This window comes from Canis lupus, chromosome 27 (assembly GCF_003254725.2).
Source record: "Canis lupus dingo isolate Sandy chromosome 27, ASM325472v2, whole genome shotgun sequence".
NCBI lineage: Eukaryota > Metazoa > Chordata > Mammalia > Carnivora > Canidae > Canis > Canis lupus.
The window spans coordinates 3508349-3522250 of record NC_064269.1 but is presented as its reverse complement, the minus strand read 5'-3'; the positions used below and the strand labels follow the sequence as shown (position 1 = coordinate 3522250).

General features: G+C 54.3%; 1 protein-coding gene across 3 annotated transcripts in view; it reads right to left on the bottom strand.

The window, feature by feature from the left end:
- Positions 1–13676, bottom strand: part of GALNT6 (polypeptide N-acetylgalactosaminyltransferase 6) — a 35884-nt gene extending 22208 nt beyond the window's left edge. Inside the window, exons 1-3 of one of the 3 annotated variants that reach the window (XM_025458852.3) lie at positions 13552–13676; positions 6970–7214; positions 1309–1902 (exon numbers count right to left, since the gene is read on the bottom strand). In XM_025458852.3, coding sequence (XP_025314637.1) covers positions 1309–1799 — 491 coding nt within the window. In that variant the 5' untranslated portion in view covers positions 1800–1902; positions 6970–7214; positions 13552–13676. Of the gene's footprint in view, positions 1–1308; positions 1903–6969; positions 7215–9436; positions 9695–13551 lie in introns of those variants that run through there. The other 2 variants (XM_025458853.3, XM_025458856.3) reach the window with 2 other exon arrangements.
- Between the last annotated feature and the right edge of the window lie 226 nt (positions 13677–13902).

The following is a 13902-nucleotide window of genomic DNA, read 5'->3' as shown; positions in this document are numbered from 1 at the left end:
CTTCCCACCTACCTGGGCCTCTGCACAGGTCCTGGGGACCCGCTCCATGTGCCCCCCGCGGCCGGCTCAGTGCCCCCCGCCCCTTCCCTCATCTGCTCTGCGCATTCCCAGGGCTGCCTCCCTCCCTTCCTCAGTCATGTGCCTCCTGTAGCAAGGGTCATCCAGTCCCGAGGACCCCGAGGGGGAAGTAATAAAGGGCAAATTTGACATCTGAGAAAAGTGACCACAATTTCCTTAGTCGAGGAGAGAAAAAGGCTCTTTTCTTGACAATTTACAGTGCTTCTCTAACGCATTTCCTCACGAATTCCCTGTAACCCGATGCTACCATCACACACAATTTCCTGTGACCTTTTCTCTGTCTTCGTCTACGCAGCTATGCTGGGCATGTCCACGCCGCCACGCTCTTGACGCTCCACCTTGGCCAGCGGGGAGAGAGCGTGAGTCCCAGACCTCAGGGAATCATGGGGCCTGACACCTTCCTACCGTCCCTCTGCCGTCAGAGAGACCTCTTATGGATCCTCCAGAAGGGACCCCCAGCTTCCTCACTGGCTGCCCTCATGCCCGATGCCCCCCAGGAGCTCCTGAGAATCCGAGAGGCCCCACCCTCCAGGGCTCCCATCCTTGGTCCCCGGGTTCACGGCCCTACGGAAGGAATCATGAGCTCGGGGAAAGGGGCGGCCACGCGAGGAAAGGCCAGAAAGGGTGGACTCTGGAGTTGGGAAAGACAAAATCCCTGAGGACACACCGAGGACAGGGGCAGCACAGCACGGCCGGCCTCGGGGTGAGGTGGCTCAGACGTCCGGGTGCTGGTTCGCAGCCCAAGAGAATAAGGACAAAGGGCTTCAAATAGAGGTGGGATGAACTCGTGCTCCTGTGGGCCCTTCACGGAAGGAGCCCGGGAGCGTGGGGACAGTCCTGGCCTTCCAGGCCGTTGTCAGGAAATGTCTTTTGCTCAGCAGCTCAGCAGCAGAGTCCCACAGGCTCCGCGGAGGGCAAGGCCTCCCAGGTGCCCTCCTGCCAGGGCCTGCTCCCAAGCCCTGAGCTCCTCCTTCTGTATCCTGTCACCTTCACAAGCATAATTTCATAATTTGTCATTTTACTGCCACAGTCTCCCTGGGCCCCGGGCCTGACCACGACACCAACCCCGAGGATAAGGTCAGGCAAAGAAGGGAGGGGTTAGAGCAAAGCCCTGCCTGTATCCTAAAATGAGCATCAGCTCTTTACCTGGCATTTGGCCCATGGCCATGACCATACCACCCCCTCTTTGGCAGAGCCCTGGCCTCACCCCAGGACGTGGGGGCTACTTACTCGGGGGGTCGGGTGTCTGGCCCCAGCGCCCTCTGCAGGGAGATCCGATCGCTGGCAAAGGCATTGAAGCAGTGCTTCTTATAGCCTTCTTCCTTCTCCTGGGTCTCCTGGTGGGTCCACTTGTCCTTCTGGAATGCCTTCCCATCTGCCCCAGGGCTGTTGGGATCCTGTGGTGGCCGTTCCCAGAAGGGCTTCAGCTCAGCTGGCGTATAGAAGCCAGGAAGACAGGACTGGTTTGTGGAGACCGAGGTCTCCTGGGGCTCCGGAGCCCTGATCTGGAGCTTGGGCATCGAATCTCTAAGGTTGTTCACGGCTCCCAGCATGAGGTCCAGGACGTGGTCTTTCTGGCTCACCAAAGACCTCAGCCACGGTTTCTCTGTGGACTGTTCCGTGCTGCTTACATCCCTGTGCAGGATGAAGAGGAAGAGCACAAAGGCACTGCCCACCATGGCCAGGCGCAGGGGCATGTGGCGTCTGCGGAGGAGCCGCATCCTCGGGAGCCGACGGGGACCCTGGCTGGGTCAGCTCTGCGTGCGGGGCCCGGCCTTGGAAGTAGCTTGATGTGTTGTGGTGGTCACGCCTTGGGGCCTCAGCCTGGGAAGGGAAGAGATGAGAGAGAGAAATGAGCCAAGGCAGAGGTGTGGAGGGAGCCAGGGGACTTGAGTTGGGGCTCTGCTGATGAGTGGTGACAACACCTTGGCCCGGTCACTTAACTTTTCTGTGCCTAAATTTCCTCTATCTGTAAAATAAGGAAACCAGTCTCAGTGTTTCTTTCCTGCTCTAAGATTGTGACACTATGGATCTAGGATTACCCAATGCCGAAACCCTGCATGAAGAGGTTTAATCGACGCAACACTTTGGGAAACAATTTGGCATTATCAAGCAAAATGTAAACTGTACACACCCAGGAGCACCCAGGGGGGCTCAGTTGCTTAAGCCTCTGACTCTTGGTTTTTGGCTCAGGTCCTGATCTCAGGGTTGTGAGATCGAGCCTCATGTCAGGCTCCACGCTCAGTGGGGAGTCTGCTTGAGATTCTCTCTCTCTCCCTCTGCCCTTCTCCTTTATCTCTCTCAACTCATAAATAAATAAATCTTTTAAAAAATTGGTAAGAAGAAAAAAAACGTACACACCCCATGATGCTGCAATTCTACGAGTTTTATACCCCAGCTGAACTCCTGCGCATATGAGCATATACAGGAAGGTTTCTAGCAGCGCTGACTAAAATGGCAAAAATTGGAAACAATCCCATGTCCATCCACAGAATGAACAAGTATGAAATACCCCAGCACGGAGTACTTGACAGCAGTGACAAAGAACGAGCCACTTCTACAAGCAGCTAGCTGTGTGGGGTAATTGCTGAGACCAGACAGAAGGTTGCAGAAAGATACATAGAGTATGAATCCATTTATAGAAAATTCGAAAACCTGTAAAACTAATAAATATACTGTTTTTTTAAAATAAATATACTGTTTATGAACACAAAAATGAATATGTGGTGGGGCACCTGGGTGGCTCAGTGGGTTAAATGTCTGCCTTCAGCTCAGGTCACGATCCCAGGGTCTTGGGATCGAGTTCTGCATCGGGCTTCCTGCTCAACGGGTAGTCTGCTTCTCCCTCTCCTTCTGTGCATGTGCTCTTGCTCTCTCTCAAATAAATAAAATCTTAAAAAAAAAAAAAGAATATGTGGCAAAGCTATAAAGAAAAATGAAGGAAAAAAACCCCTGAAAGAATAATAAAACCTAAATATCTGAAGAGGGAGGAAAATGTATGGGAATAGAGGCACATAATAGATTTGAAAGTATTTTTTCTTAAGTGGATGGTGGAACTGTTATTCTCTACACCCTTACATATTTCTTCTGTATCTACTCATATTTAATTTATTATTATTTTTAAAATATTTTATTTATTTATTCATGAGAGACAGAGAGAGAGAGAGAGAGAGAGAGAAAGAGAGGCAGAGACACAGGCAGAGGGAGAGGGAGAAGCAGGCTCCATGCAGGGAGCCCGTCGTGGGACTCGATCCCGGGGCTCCAGGATCAGGCCCTGGGCTGAAGGCGGCGCTAAACCGCTGAGCCACAGGGGCTGCCCTACTCATATTTAATTTAAAAAACCCTAAGTTTCTACAACAACATCTCAGACAGACATGGGATCACATGTTCATCAGCTTCCACCCTCAGGCACATAGTCCCATGGCTCAAAGGATGAGAGGATGAGTACTTGGAAAACTTCTGTGGGGAACTCTGGAAGCCTAAGGTTCATCGGTTACACGCTAGATGTTGGTGGCAAGAGACCTGGGTACAAATCCCAGTTGTGCCCCTTCTAGTAATAAAGCACCTACCTTCTAGGGTGTTGTAAGTATTACAGTTCGGTAATTCATGGAAAAAGTTTAGTAGTCTCTGTACACGGTGAGTTCTCAAAAAGCATCAGTTTCCATGATTAGCATCTACGTGACCCTGAGATAAAGTAGTTCATCTCTCTAAGGCTCAGTTTCTTCATTTAAAAGGTGAGGGTAACTAATACCTAATGCACAGGGTTGCAGTGAGAATGAAATCAGAGATAATGCACGTAAAATGCTCAGCAGAGTGCCCGGTACATAGTAAGCCCTCAATAAATGCCATCAATTATTTCTACTATTATAACTAATAAATCCCTGCTCAGCTTCCCAGCAATTATCCTTGAGTACCTGGTCCGTGGCCAAAGCCACATTCATCCCCCATGGCATGTCTTGTTTAACGTTAATGCCAGTTGAGCTACTTAATGCTGTTGTTTAAACACACAAGCCCCTTCCTGCCTGCGGAGAGGAGCCTGGTGTCTGGAGTCACTCGGATCTGGGGAACAGGCGTCTGTCATGATCTCAAGAGGCAGCAGGGCCAGACAGGTGGTTTTCTGTTATAACAGCGGATTCAACAGCATCATCAAAATCAAATGAAACGAAATCTCTTCGAGCAACTATTTTGTATCAGCAGTTGTCTGGGAGACGGGAGAGGAAGTGTGTTCGCTCTGCGTTGACTGAATACCTGCTACCTGCCAGGTACTCTCCCCATGGGTGTGTTAAGGGCGAGCTTATGTACTGAATTACGAATATTCAGATTATGACCTGCTGAATCAGGAGGCGCAAGCCACCCGCATGGCATCCGCAGGTAGTTCCGTCGGCCTCTGACGTCCCGTTTTGGGGAAGTGAAACCCATGGGGTCATTCTGACTGAATGCCCAGTTTCAACACACCCACACAAAGGAAGCAGCGGCACAAGATTTATTATTACCTATGGAGCTCAGAAGCAAGGGGGCGCAGTGACCCGGGGCGGGGGTGGGGGGGTGGGGGGGGGGTGGGGAGGGCAGTCCTGGGAGCCGGGCCATCAGCAGGCAGGAGACAGAGATAGACAGCTAGGACCTACACTTAAAGGAGATTGGGACAGAGGTCAGCAACTTTTCTCAGGCTTAACTCTAAGTGGTTATTTTATGTTAAAGATTGATTGATTTGAGAGAGCAAGCGAGAGAGGGGGCGTGAGCATGAGGAGGGGCAGAGGCCGAGCAGGGAACAGGACTCGGGGCTCGATCCCAGGACCCCGAGATCTTGACCTGAGCCGAAAACAGACGCTTAATGGACTGAGCCACCCAGGTGCCCCCTAGGTGTTTTTTTTTTTTTTTTAAGATGTTATTTATTCATCCACGAGAGACACAGACAGAGAGGGAGGCAGAGACACAGGCAGAGGGAGAAGCAGGCTCCATGCAGGGAGCCTGACGTGGGACTCGATCCTGGAACTCTAGGATCACGCCCTGGGCCGAAGGCAGGCGCTCAACCACTAAGCCCCGCAGAGGCCCCCTAGGTGGTTATTTTAAAAGGTGCCCCGCTACAAGCAAAGCCAGAACTTTCGGCAGGTATTCTAAACTCAAGTGCTCAACTAAATGTCCAGGCTCTGGATGTGCGTAGGGTTATCGTACTGTAAAATGCCGAGGCAGCAGCTCAGAAAAACGAAGCTGTCTTCTTCATCTCAATGGGAGAGACAGAGACCACACAAACCCAGCCTCCAAATTGCATACAGTCAATTGGGAAAGTCAGATTTTCTTTTCTTTTCTTTTTTTTTTTTTAATTGAAGTCTAGTGGAGCTGGGAAGTCAGATTTTACCTGGCGATCACCCAGGGAGTCAGGCAGCCCCATGCCCCAGGAGGGGAGGCAGGAAACTCAGAAAGTGGGAGAGGGCGGGGTCCGCGAAGGGAGGGAGGGGCCTGGGCTGAGCACGGACCCCAGGAGGCCTGGCCCGACCAGGTGAGCACATTCCAGGCAGAGGGAAGGGCTCAGACTAAGGCCTGGAGGCAGCAGATGGCTCGGCCAGGCAGGGCTCTGCTGGTAGTAGGGTGGGAGGGAGTGTGGGGTCGCAGAGGATAGCTGACGGTGGGCCTGGAGATTGCCCTTGACCTGAGGCATGGGAGCAAGAAAAGATTAGCCAGAGGGATGCCTGGGGGGCTCAGCGGTTGAGCTGCTGCCTTTGGCCCAGGGCCTGATCCTGGGATCCCGAATCGGGCTCCCTGCAGGGAGCCTGCTTCTCCCTCTGCCTGTGTCTCGGCCTCTCTGTGTCTCTCCTGAATAATACACAAAATCTTAAAAAAAAAGAAAAGAAAAGATTAGGCAGCATTACAGGAAAACAGTACGACAGCTGGTGGAGGGTGTCCAGGAGATGGATCTGGTCGGCAGCTGGATGGCCAGAGGACAGGACCTGGGGAGGGGGCGGTCTGACCCAGGAAGGTTGGGGTGTGGATGAGGACGGAGCACATGGTGCCAGGAAAACACTCCTGGGTGACGGGATGGGTGAATTTGCCCTAGCTGGGACACAGGGACGCGGAGGGACAGGAGAGAATTTCTCTCCCCAAGGGATTTATTTTATCTTTTGTTTAGTTTTAGATTTTTTGCATCAAAAAATTTTTTTATATGGTTTAAAAGATTTTATTTATTTGAGAGAGAGAAACAGATAGTGACTGAGATAGCACAGGTGCAGGAGGAGAGGGAGAAGCAGACTCCTGGCTGAGCAGGGAGCCGGATGCAGGGCTCCATCCCAGGCCCCCGGGATCATGACCTGAGCCGAAGGCAGATGCTCAACTGACCGAGCCACCCAGGCGCCCCGACCCCAAAGGATTTTAAGATCTATTTGGAGAATAAGAACTGCTAGCACCGGGTCCAGGTAGCACCTGTTCCAGGGAGGAGACGGGAGCAGGAAAAAGAGCTTTCACTGAACACCCTTCTGTACTTTGAACCCTGACTACATTACCTATTCAAAAATTAATAAAATTAAAACTTAGTAATAGTACAGACGGTAAGTGCTAAGTTGAGAGAGGCAGGTGTCTCTTTGGGCTTAAAGAAGGCTTCGAGGAGGGAATGGGGATTCAGTGTAGAGGTAGATTTTCTCCCCAGAGGTTGAGCTATGCTGCGCCAGCCCAAAGGGTTGAGCCAGACAATTCCTCAATTCTGGAACTGCCCCAGCTAAGCACAAACAACAGGGCCCGAAAAGTGGGGAAGTGTTTGCCAGGGCAGTGTCGAACCCCCCTGCACCTTCCCTGATCCTTCCTGTCTACCTTCCCACTCCAACAAGGAAGAGGGAGCACAGTGGGAAACAAAGACCTGGTAACAGCTTAGTCACCAGCTGCTTCCAGGTGCTCAAGACTCACCTCCGCTAGGATGGCCTCCCTGATTGGTTCACTCAGAATCAGCCAGGTCACTCCAATTCCCTCGTCCTGGCATTGCCTCGTGGTCCTTTGCAGTGGGCTTCACCTTTGCTCCTTTTATTTCCCCCGGAGAGAGAGAGACCTAGGGTTAAACTGAGTCCTTCCCAGGCGTCTGCTCTCTCAATCCAGCCTGCCTGTCTAAGCCTTGCTCTTTGGAGTCTGCAGTTCCTCAAGGTACTAACCACATCCTGAAATGAAACGAGACACCTGTGATTAGCCGTGGCAGTAGGGACTAGGTCTCTGTTTGCTCAGCATGTGGGCCATAGGCAAGAGTCCGGGAGAAGGGACGCAGGATGGGATGGAAGCCAGAAGACTTTGGGATTAAGGATTCCTGACCTCTGCGTGGGAGATTCCCAGAAGTGTGGTTAGCAAGGGTGGGGAGTCAGCCCTCCACCAGCCTGGAAGAGGAGCAGCCCCTACCGTAGGTGGCAGTACGCGGTCAGGTTCACAGGGTCCTCCGCCCAATGCCGCGGACAGCTCCCCCACCCGGCCTCCAGGACCTCCAGGACCTCGGGCCAACGTGTGCATGGCCCTCATCCACTCCCCTCCTGCTACTGCTGAGCATTCATTCTCGACTCTTTTTCCTCCAGCCACCCTTGGGATTGCCCCACATGGAACCACCTTGGGTTCGGTACCAAGAGGACACCAGAAAACCTCTTGTTCCAGGAAGCTTTCCTAGATTGAACAAATGGGACCTGCTTCTCTGGCCCCACGAGGCAGAACACAAACTTATGTTCTCTCACTGAGGTTTCACCCAGCCCAGCGTCTCCCCAACCACTGATTACAACCCATTGTGGGATTGTGGAATAAATTTAAAGTGCTCCAAATCAGCATGAAAAACGTTCTTTAAAAGATCAGAATAGAACAGAACAAGAAAGAAAATACCAAAGTGTATCGCAGGCAGTACGGGTAAGTATTGTTTTGCTAAAATATCAGGTCAGTTATTACATATACGCACGTAGAGCATAAGACCAAAAGTCGTAGCAGTTTCAAGCTTTAACACCTTCAGAAGTATAAATACTACAGACTTAAAAACGTCATCTGGAAGTTTTATTAAGACTTCTTTTACCTGACTTTTATGAATTCTGAATAACAAATTTTTATTTTAATGCTTGTCCTCGCTCAGTGGAGATGATAAACATATCGTGATATACAATTAAAATGAAAATTTCGTTATTTAAAATTCATAAAACTTGGGACACCTGGTGGCTCGGTGGTTGAGTGTCTGCCTTTGGCTCAGGTTGTGATCCTGGGATCTTGGGATCAAGTCCTGCATCAGGCTCCCCTCTTGGAACCTACTTCTCCCTCTGCTTAGGTCTCTGCCTCTCTTTCTGTCTCTCGTGAATAAATAAATAAAATCTTTTAAAAATAAATAAAAAAACTTCGAAGTCTGAAAGCCAGTGATGCAGTGCAGTCCCTCCCCTTTATATCCCCGCCTCCTTCCAGAAGCCCCCTCGGATCTCCCAGCAGAATTCATGTCTCCCCTGTCCAGCCCCTTCTGCGTCCGGGCTTCCCTGCAGGTGTGTCCGAGGAGTCTGTTCTCTCTCTTACACGGTTGGGACCACCTGGCCAGAGGGGCAGCTCGTTCTCACCTTCTCTATCACTCGCAAAATCTCGCCCAAGTTTTTCAGGGAAGAGCTATTCCATGAACTCTTGTTAAATGAGATGAGGCCCGAGGGGTGAGAGCGAGCTGTCCCGGGCTCCAAGGGTACGCCCTGGCTTCACTGGACAAGATCTTGAATGCACTTACACACAGCAAGCCCCGGAGTTGCACGATATTCTGTTGTTTGTGCATCAGTGCGCCACTCTGGGTCTGTGAGTCCAGCGCCCTGCCCTTACAGGAGAGGCCGGGGGGGGGGGGGGGGGGGGTTGTTAGGTGACTTCTCTAGTATCGCACGCCTAGTGGCTCTTGGTGATGGGGGAGCAGAAGGCAAGCTGGGCACGAAGCACCAGTGGACACCCCGCAGAGCCCTGGCCCCCCACTCCTGGGTGGGGTGTGTGTGACATACCTATATTCCAGAATTACATCATTAGGAGTAGATGCCAGTCCCCCGACTCCCAGGCCGCTGCTCTGTCCCCACACTCTTACCTCCCTCTTGGAGGTCCCCGGGGAGGGCCTGGGGATTGGGTTCGGCTCTTGAGAGTCTTCCCAAATCTCCCCGCCGCCACCACCCACCACTCCACTGTCATACAGCCCCCTCCCCGCCCTGCCCCGGCCCTCCCCGAAATCCTATCTAGGACGACAGACGCTCTAACAGTGACTAAATTATAACAGTGACAAAATTATAAGTCGCAGGCAAAGTTTCAGCTCTTGTGAAAACCAGAGTCAGCCACCGAGAACACGCCCTTGCTGGCCAGGTGGCCTTTTTTGTAACAATGTTTCTTTCTGTTTATCAGCTAAGCTGCTCACCTCCGGGGACGGGGACGTGGCAGCCAGGAAGGAAGCAGTCGACACCACCACAGGGATGTTTGCTTAAGTTACTCAGACTACGGCTCAATTACAGGTTCTTCCAAAAGTGATGACTGTCGCCGTTCTCACCCAGGGCGCAGGTGTGCGGAGCCAGACATCATGTTGGGAAGGGGACAGGTCGATTTCAGAGCTGCTGGTGGGGGAGGGCACCCAGAGGCCCTTCGGGGCCAGAGGAGTCTTTCTTTGTCACCAGCACTTCTGCATCACACACAACACTCATTTCACTTCCTCTGTTCTAGTGAATAGCAAATTCTCTCCTGCAAACCCCTCCCTCCTCCCACCCTCTGACCCTTTTGATTACAGAACGCTGGGAGATTTTCACTTTCCCCTTAATTACACCTTCAAGACCTTTCAGCTTTCCACCAAGACTCAGGCTGCCGTCCTGCGGCGTGTTTTCCCAGAAAGATGCACTGAAAAGTTATTTCTGTAGCCAGTCTCTCAAGTTATCCACCCCCCCTCCCCCGGGTATCTAGGTTCATTTTGTCTGCGGAACAGTCTAGTAATCCTAGGTTACCCAAACACGGATATTCCACGGAAAAACTCAACCCAAATTTGCTCACAGGTGTACCTACAACAGGGCAGGCCACGCGGCCGGGAAATGTCTGGTGATTTCTTCCAAGGCTGCGAAAGCCACTGAAAATCAGAATAATAGGCCCGAGCAGAGTTCGGAGCTCCCAGGGCTTTCACTGGAGGACCTCCAGGCCCGCCGGGCCGGGCGGGGATGTGCAACTGTTCTCGAAGGCAGCCTGGAACCTGCAGCTCCTCCGTGGGGGGTGGGGGGGGAAGGAGGAGTGGGGGGGGAGGAGTGGGGGGAGGCCAGCCCCAAGGGTATTCTGGAAGGCTTGGGCTGGACCCCAGGTGTGATGAGGGGGAGGTGAGGGGAGTCAGCAGAACTGGGGCTTTCCCCCTTCTCTCCTCACCCCACATGGGGCTCCCGGGAGGACCGGCGCCCAGGACCACCCACACTCAACCTGCCCCACCTCTAAGCTGGGGGGCCTTCCCAATTTCCGGGGTGCTGCCAGCGGCCTGGGAGTCCTGGAGGCAGCCCTGCCCCACTCTGAGGCCGCGTCACGCCCACTCCCAGGGCCGCTGATTCATTCCCGGCCTCGGATCCTCCTCTTCCTCTCTCTCCAAACTGTCACCACCTCCGGAGCCTGCATTCCTTATCTCCCAACATCTGGAGGATCAGCAGAAGCTGGGGCCGCCTCCTTTGCCTCGGCCCCTCTCCCTTCCACAATCTGAAAAGCTGTCTTCTGACTCCTTTAGCACATTGCCAGGAGCAGAACCAGGGCCCGGGAGGAAGGCTTCCCAACCCTCCCTGGCGTACCTTTCCCCCTCATAGTCTCGCTAAACCAGCTGCATTCTTTTCTCTTCGGAATTCTTCCCCTGACTCTCCTCCAAGAATCCTTCCTAGACTAAGGGCCATCATACTGCCCCCACGGTCGCGGTGTATCTGAGATCCACTGCCCACACTTCCCCCTTGTGGGACTGCCCCATTAGATTTGGTGAGAGAGGGAGAGAACCAATAGGCCTAGACTCGGGTAGCCTAGACCCTGTTGGCTTTGTCCTTCCCAGTCCTCAAATTTCCTGGTCCTCACTCTTCAGCCTCCAGAATGCTTTTCCTGGCCGACCCACCTGGCCTCCTCAGCCTCGTAGCACCCCAACAGCCCTGAAGAATTTGGTCATGCTACTCTACTGCCTTGGTCTGTCTGTCCTTTGTTCTGTTATAGGTAGAGCTGAGGGTAAGGATTGGGTTTCTTCCTTCCTTCAAGCCTACCTAGGGCCCAGGACCAGGTTGCACAGGGTACCCGCCCCCCTGGGGCTCTCAGGTGCCACAAAAGAGTCTTCTAACAGTCCTTCCCCTCCCCAGACCGAACCCAACCTTGTTCACTCTGCGAGCCCTTTTCACAGCACAATTAGAGCATTGAACTCAACACAGAGACAGGCAGTGCCCCGCACTTGACCTCTCATTTATTCAAACCCTCGCTCTCATTCCCATTGAATGAGAAAGGACGTTTTGGGCTTTCCCAGAGGGGGACAGAGGGCTGTATGATGCACTGAGTTCACCCAAGTCTTTGGCATGGCCATTGGCTGGGTCCCTCCGGCCCACAGACACCCTCTCTGATGCTCAGCCTCGCTTCCAGAGCTGGTGAGGTCTGCATGGGCCCGAGGAGGCTGAGGGCGATACCACCAGCACTTTCGATAGCACCACTCTCCGTTGCAAGTCAAGAGACAGTTAAGTTTTCCATTTTACACAGAAGGAAACCGAAGCACGGGGAGGTCATGTAACTTGATCAAGGTCACAAAGCAAGGAAGTCACAGCGGCAGAATCTGCACTCAGTCCCACGTCTCTCCAAAGCCCGTGACACCGCACTGTCTCTTATCCGGCCGCTGCCCGGAGCTCTCCCAGGGCACCTTCCTATACGCCTTCTCCTCTGCGCCCCACCCAGGGAGTGTTTATGCGACTTGGCCAAGGTTAGACAGCTAAACTAGTGACAGTGCCAAGTCAGCTGCCTGGTGACTCTCAACTGCCTCCCCGCAGGGGAGGCCCCGGGTTCTAGGGTTAGCTGCCCCTCCTATACCTGACTTCTGTTCTAGGCCATGGCCACCTGGACTAAGCCTCTGGTCATCTGTCCTTTCCAGGTTTCTCCCAGCTGAACTGGGGCCGAGATGTTTCTGACCTCAGACGGCATCCAACATGCATCGGCATCTCCCCTTTGCAGGCGTGAGTCCTTCCACACTGCTGAGGGTAGGTGTCAGCCGTCCTGCCAACTGTGGGCAGTGATGACCAGGGACGAGGCCGTCTTGGGTAGCCTGGGATCCTTCATGGTTCTCCTGGCTCCAGCAGAGGACTCTTCTCTTCCACAGTCCTGCCCTTTCTGGCCTGATGTCTCCAAAGCTAGTTTGCTCTTGTTACCTCTGTGTCCTACAGGAATGGTATCGTTGAGGAACGGGAACTAGGGAGGTATCTGCTGATACTGGCTTGTGCAGGAGAATATGAGCCAAAGTATATATTGAAGCCCTCACCTTACCTTGTGCTACCCACCACGTGAATCTGCCTGTCTCATGCGTTTTGCCCTTCCTGTGACCGGGAGGGGGAGGGCCTGCGCAGCGCATACACATCTCTGGTAAAATGAGCAGAAGCCCCAGGTTCTTTGGTGGGTCTAGAGCTGTTAACCTCGTCCAGGCACAAATGTAAACTGCATTTGTGGGTCTGGAGGGGCAGCGTTAAAACCCTTCCTGGGACTGCTGCTAAGAGGTGTTGGCCAACAGAAGGGGTCTGTTTCAAGCTTTGCTGAAGACTGAGCCCCCCTTTCCCCATACACACGGGACAGTCCTGTCCTACCCTCTGCAGAAGTCAGGGTCTGGGATGATGAGCCACCTCTGGGGGCAAGTAACAAATGGCTTCTCCTTTGGGCTAGCCTGGGGCTTGTCGGAACAAGTGACGGGGAAATCGGGAAGTTGGTGACGGTCACAGGCATGAACAGCCATGAGACTCCCTTCCCAGAATACCACAGAGCTCCCACTCCCAAAAGGCCCAAGAACCAGAGAGGACATCCGAGACCGCACCTCTATTCCGGAGCAACGTAGCACTGGCAGGAAGAGACGTCTCTGAAAGATTTTCTGTAGCAGAGCGCATGGGGTGGCCCAAGAAGAGGAACAGAAGGGGCGCGGGGGGGGGGGGGGGGCAAGGGCAGCTGAGGGGGAAAGGCGGCAGCACCCGGGAGGGGCTGCGATGGCTTGTGCCTCTCCCACCCACCCAGCCCTCCAAGAGCCAGAGGTCTGAGCTTTTTCATTCATCTTTTAAGGAAGGCGCAAAGGTGGGGGGGGGGGGGTCCTGCCGAGGGAGGAGCTGAAGCCGCCACGACACGTGGGGACCCGTCTGGCCCAACCCCTTCATTTCACTACGGGGTGGGGGGAGGAGGAAGTGGAGGGGAGAAGGTCGGCGAGGGGCGAGGTGGGGCGCAAGTCCCGAGGAGCGGAGAGCCGGGGTCGCGGGCCCCGGGGGCGGTCGCGAGGGCCTGCGAGGGCCGCCGGCGGCTCCGGCCACTTACCTGTCCGCCGAGGCAGAGCCGCAGCCGCTCCGCGGGGCCGCGGGTTTCCCGACGGGACGTCCTGGAGGGCGGGGCCGGGGCGGGCCGTGCACGGCCACTGGGGCGCGCCCTTCGCGCCCCTCCCCGGCGAGGTGCGGGCGGACCCCGGCGCGCCCCCGAGCGCCGCTGCACCCGGAGGCCCGGAGGCCGGGGGAGGGCGCCCCCGCCCCGGGCATCCCCCCGCCCCGCCGCTGCTGGGAGCCCGGCTTCCCCAGCCCTCGGCCACCCGGGGCTGCAGTCTCGGCGCCGGAAGATGCGAGCGTCCGGTCACCCCAAAGACCAGAGGCGCCGACCGGGCGGCGGGAGCAGCGC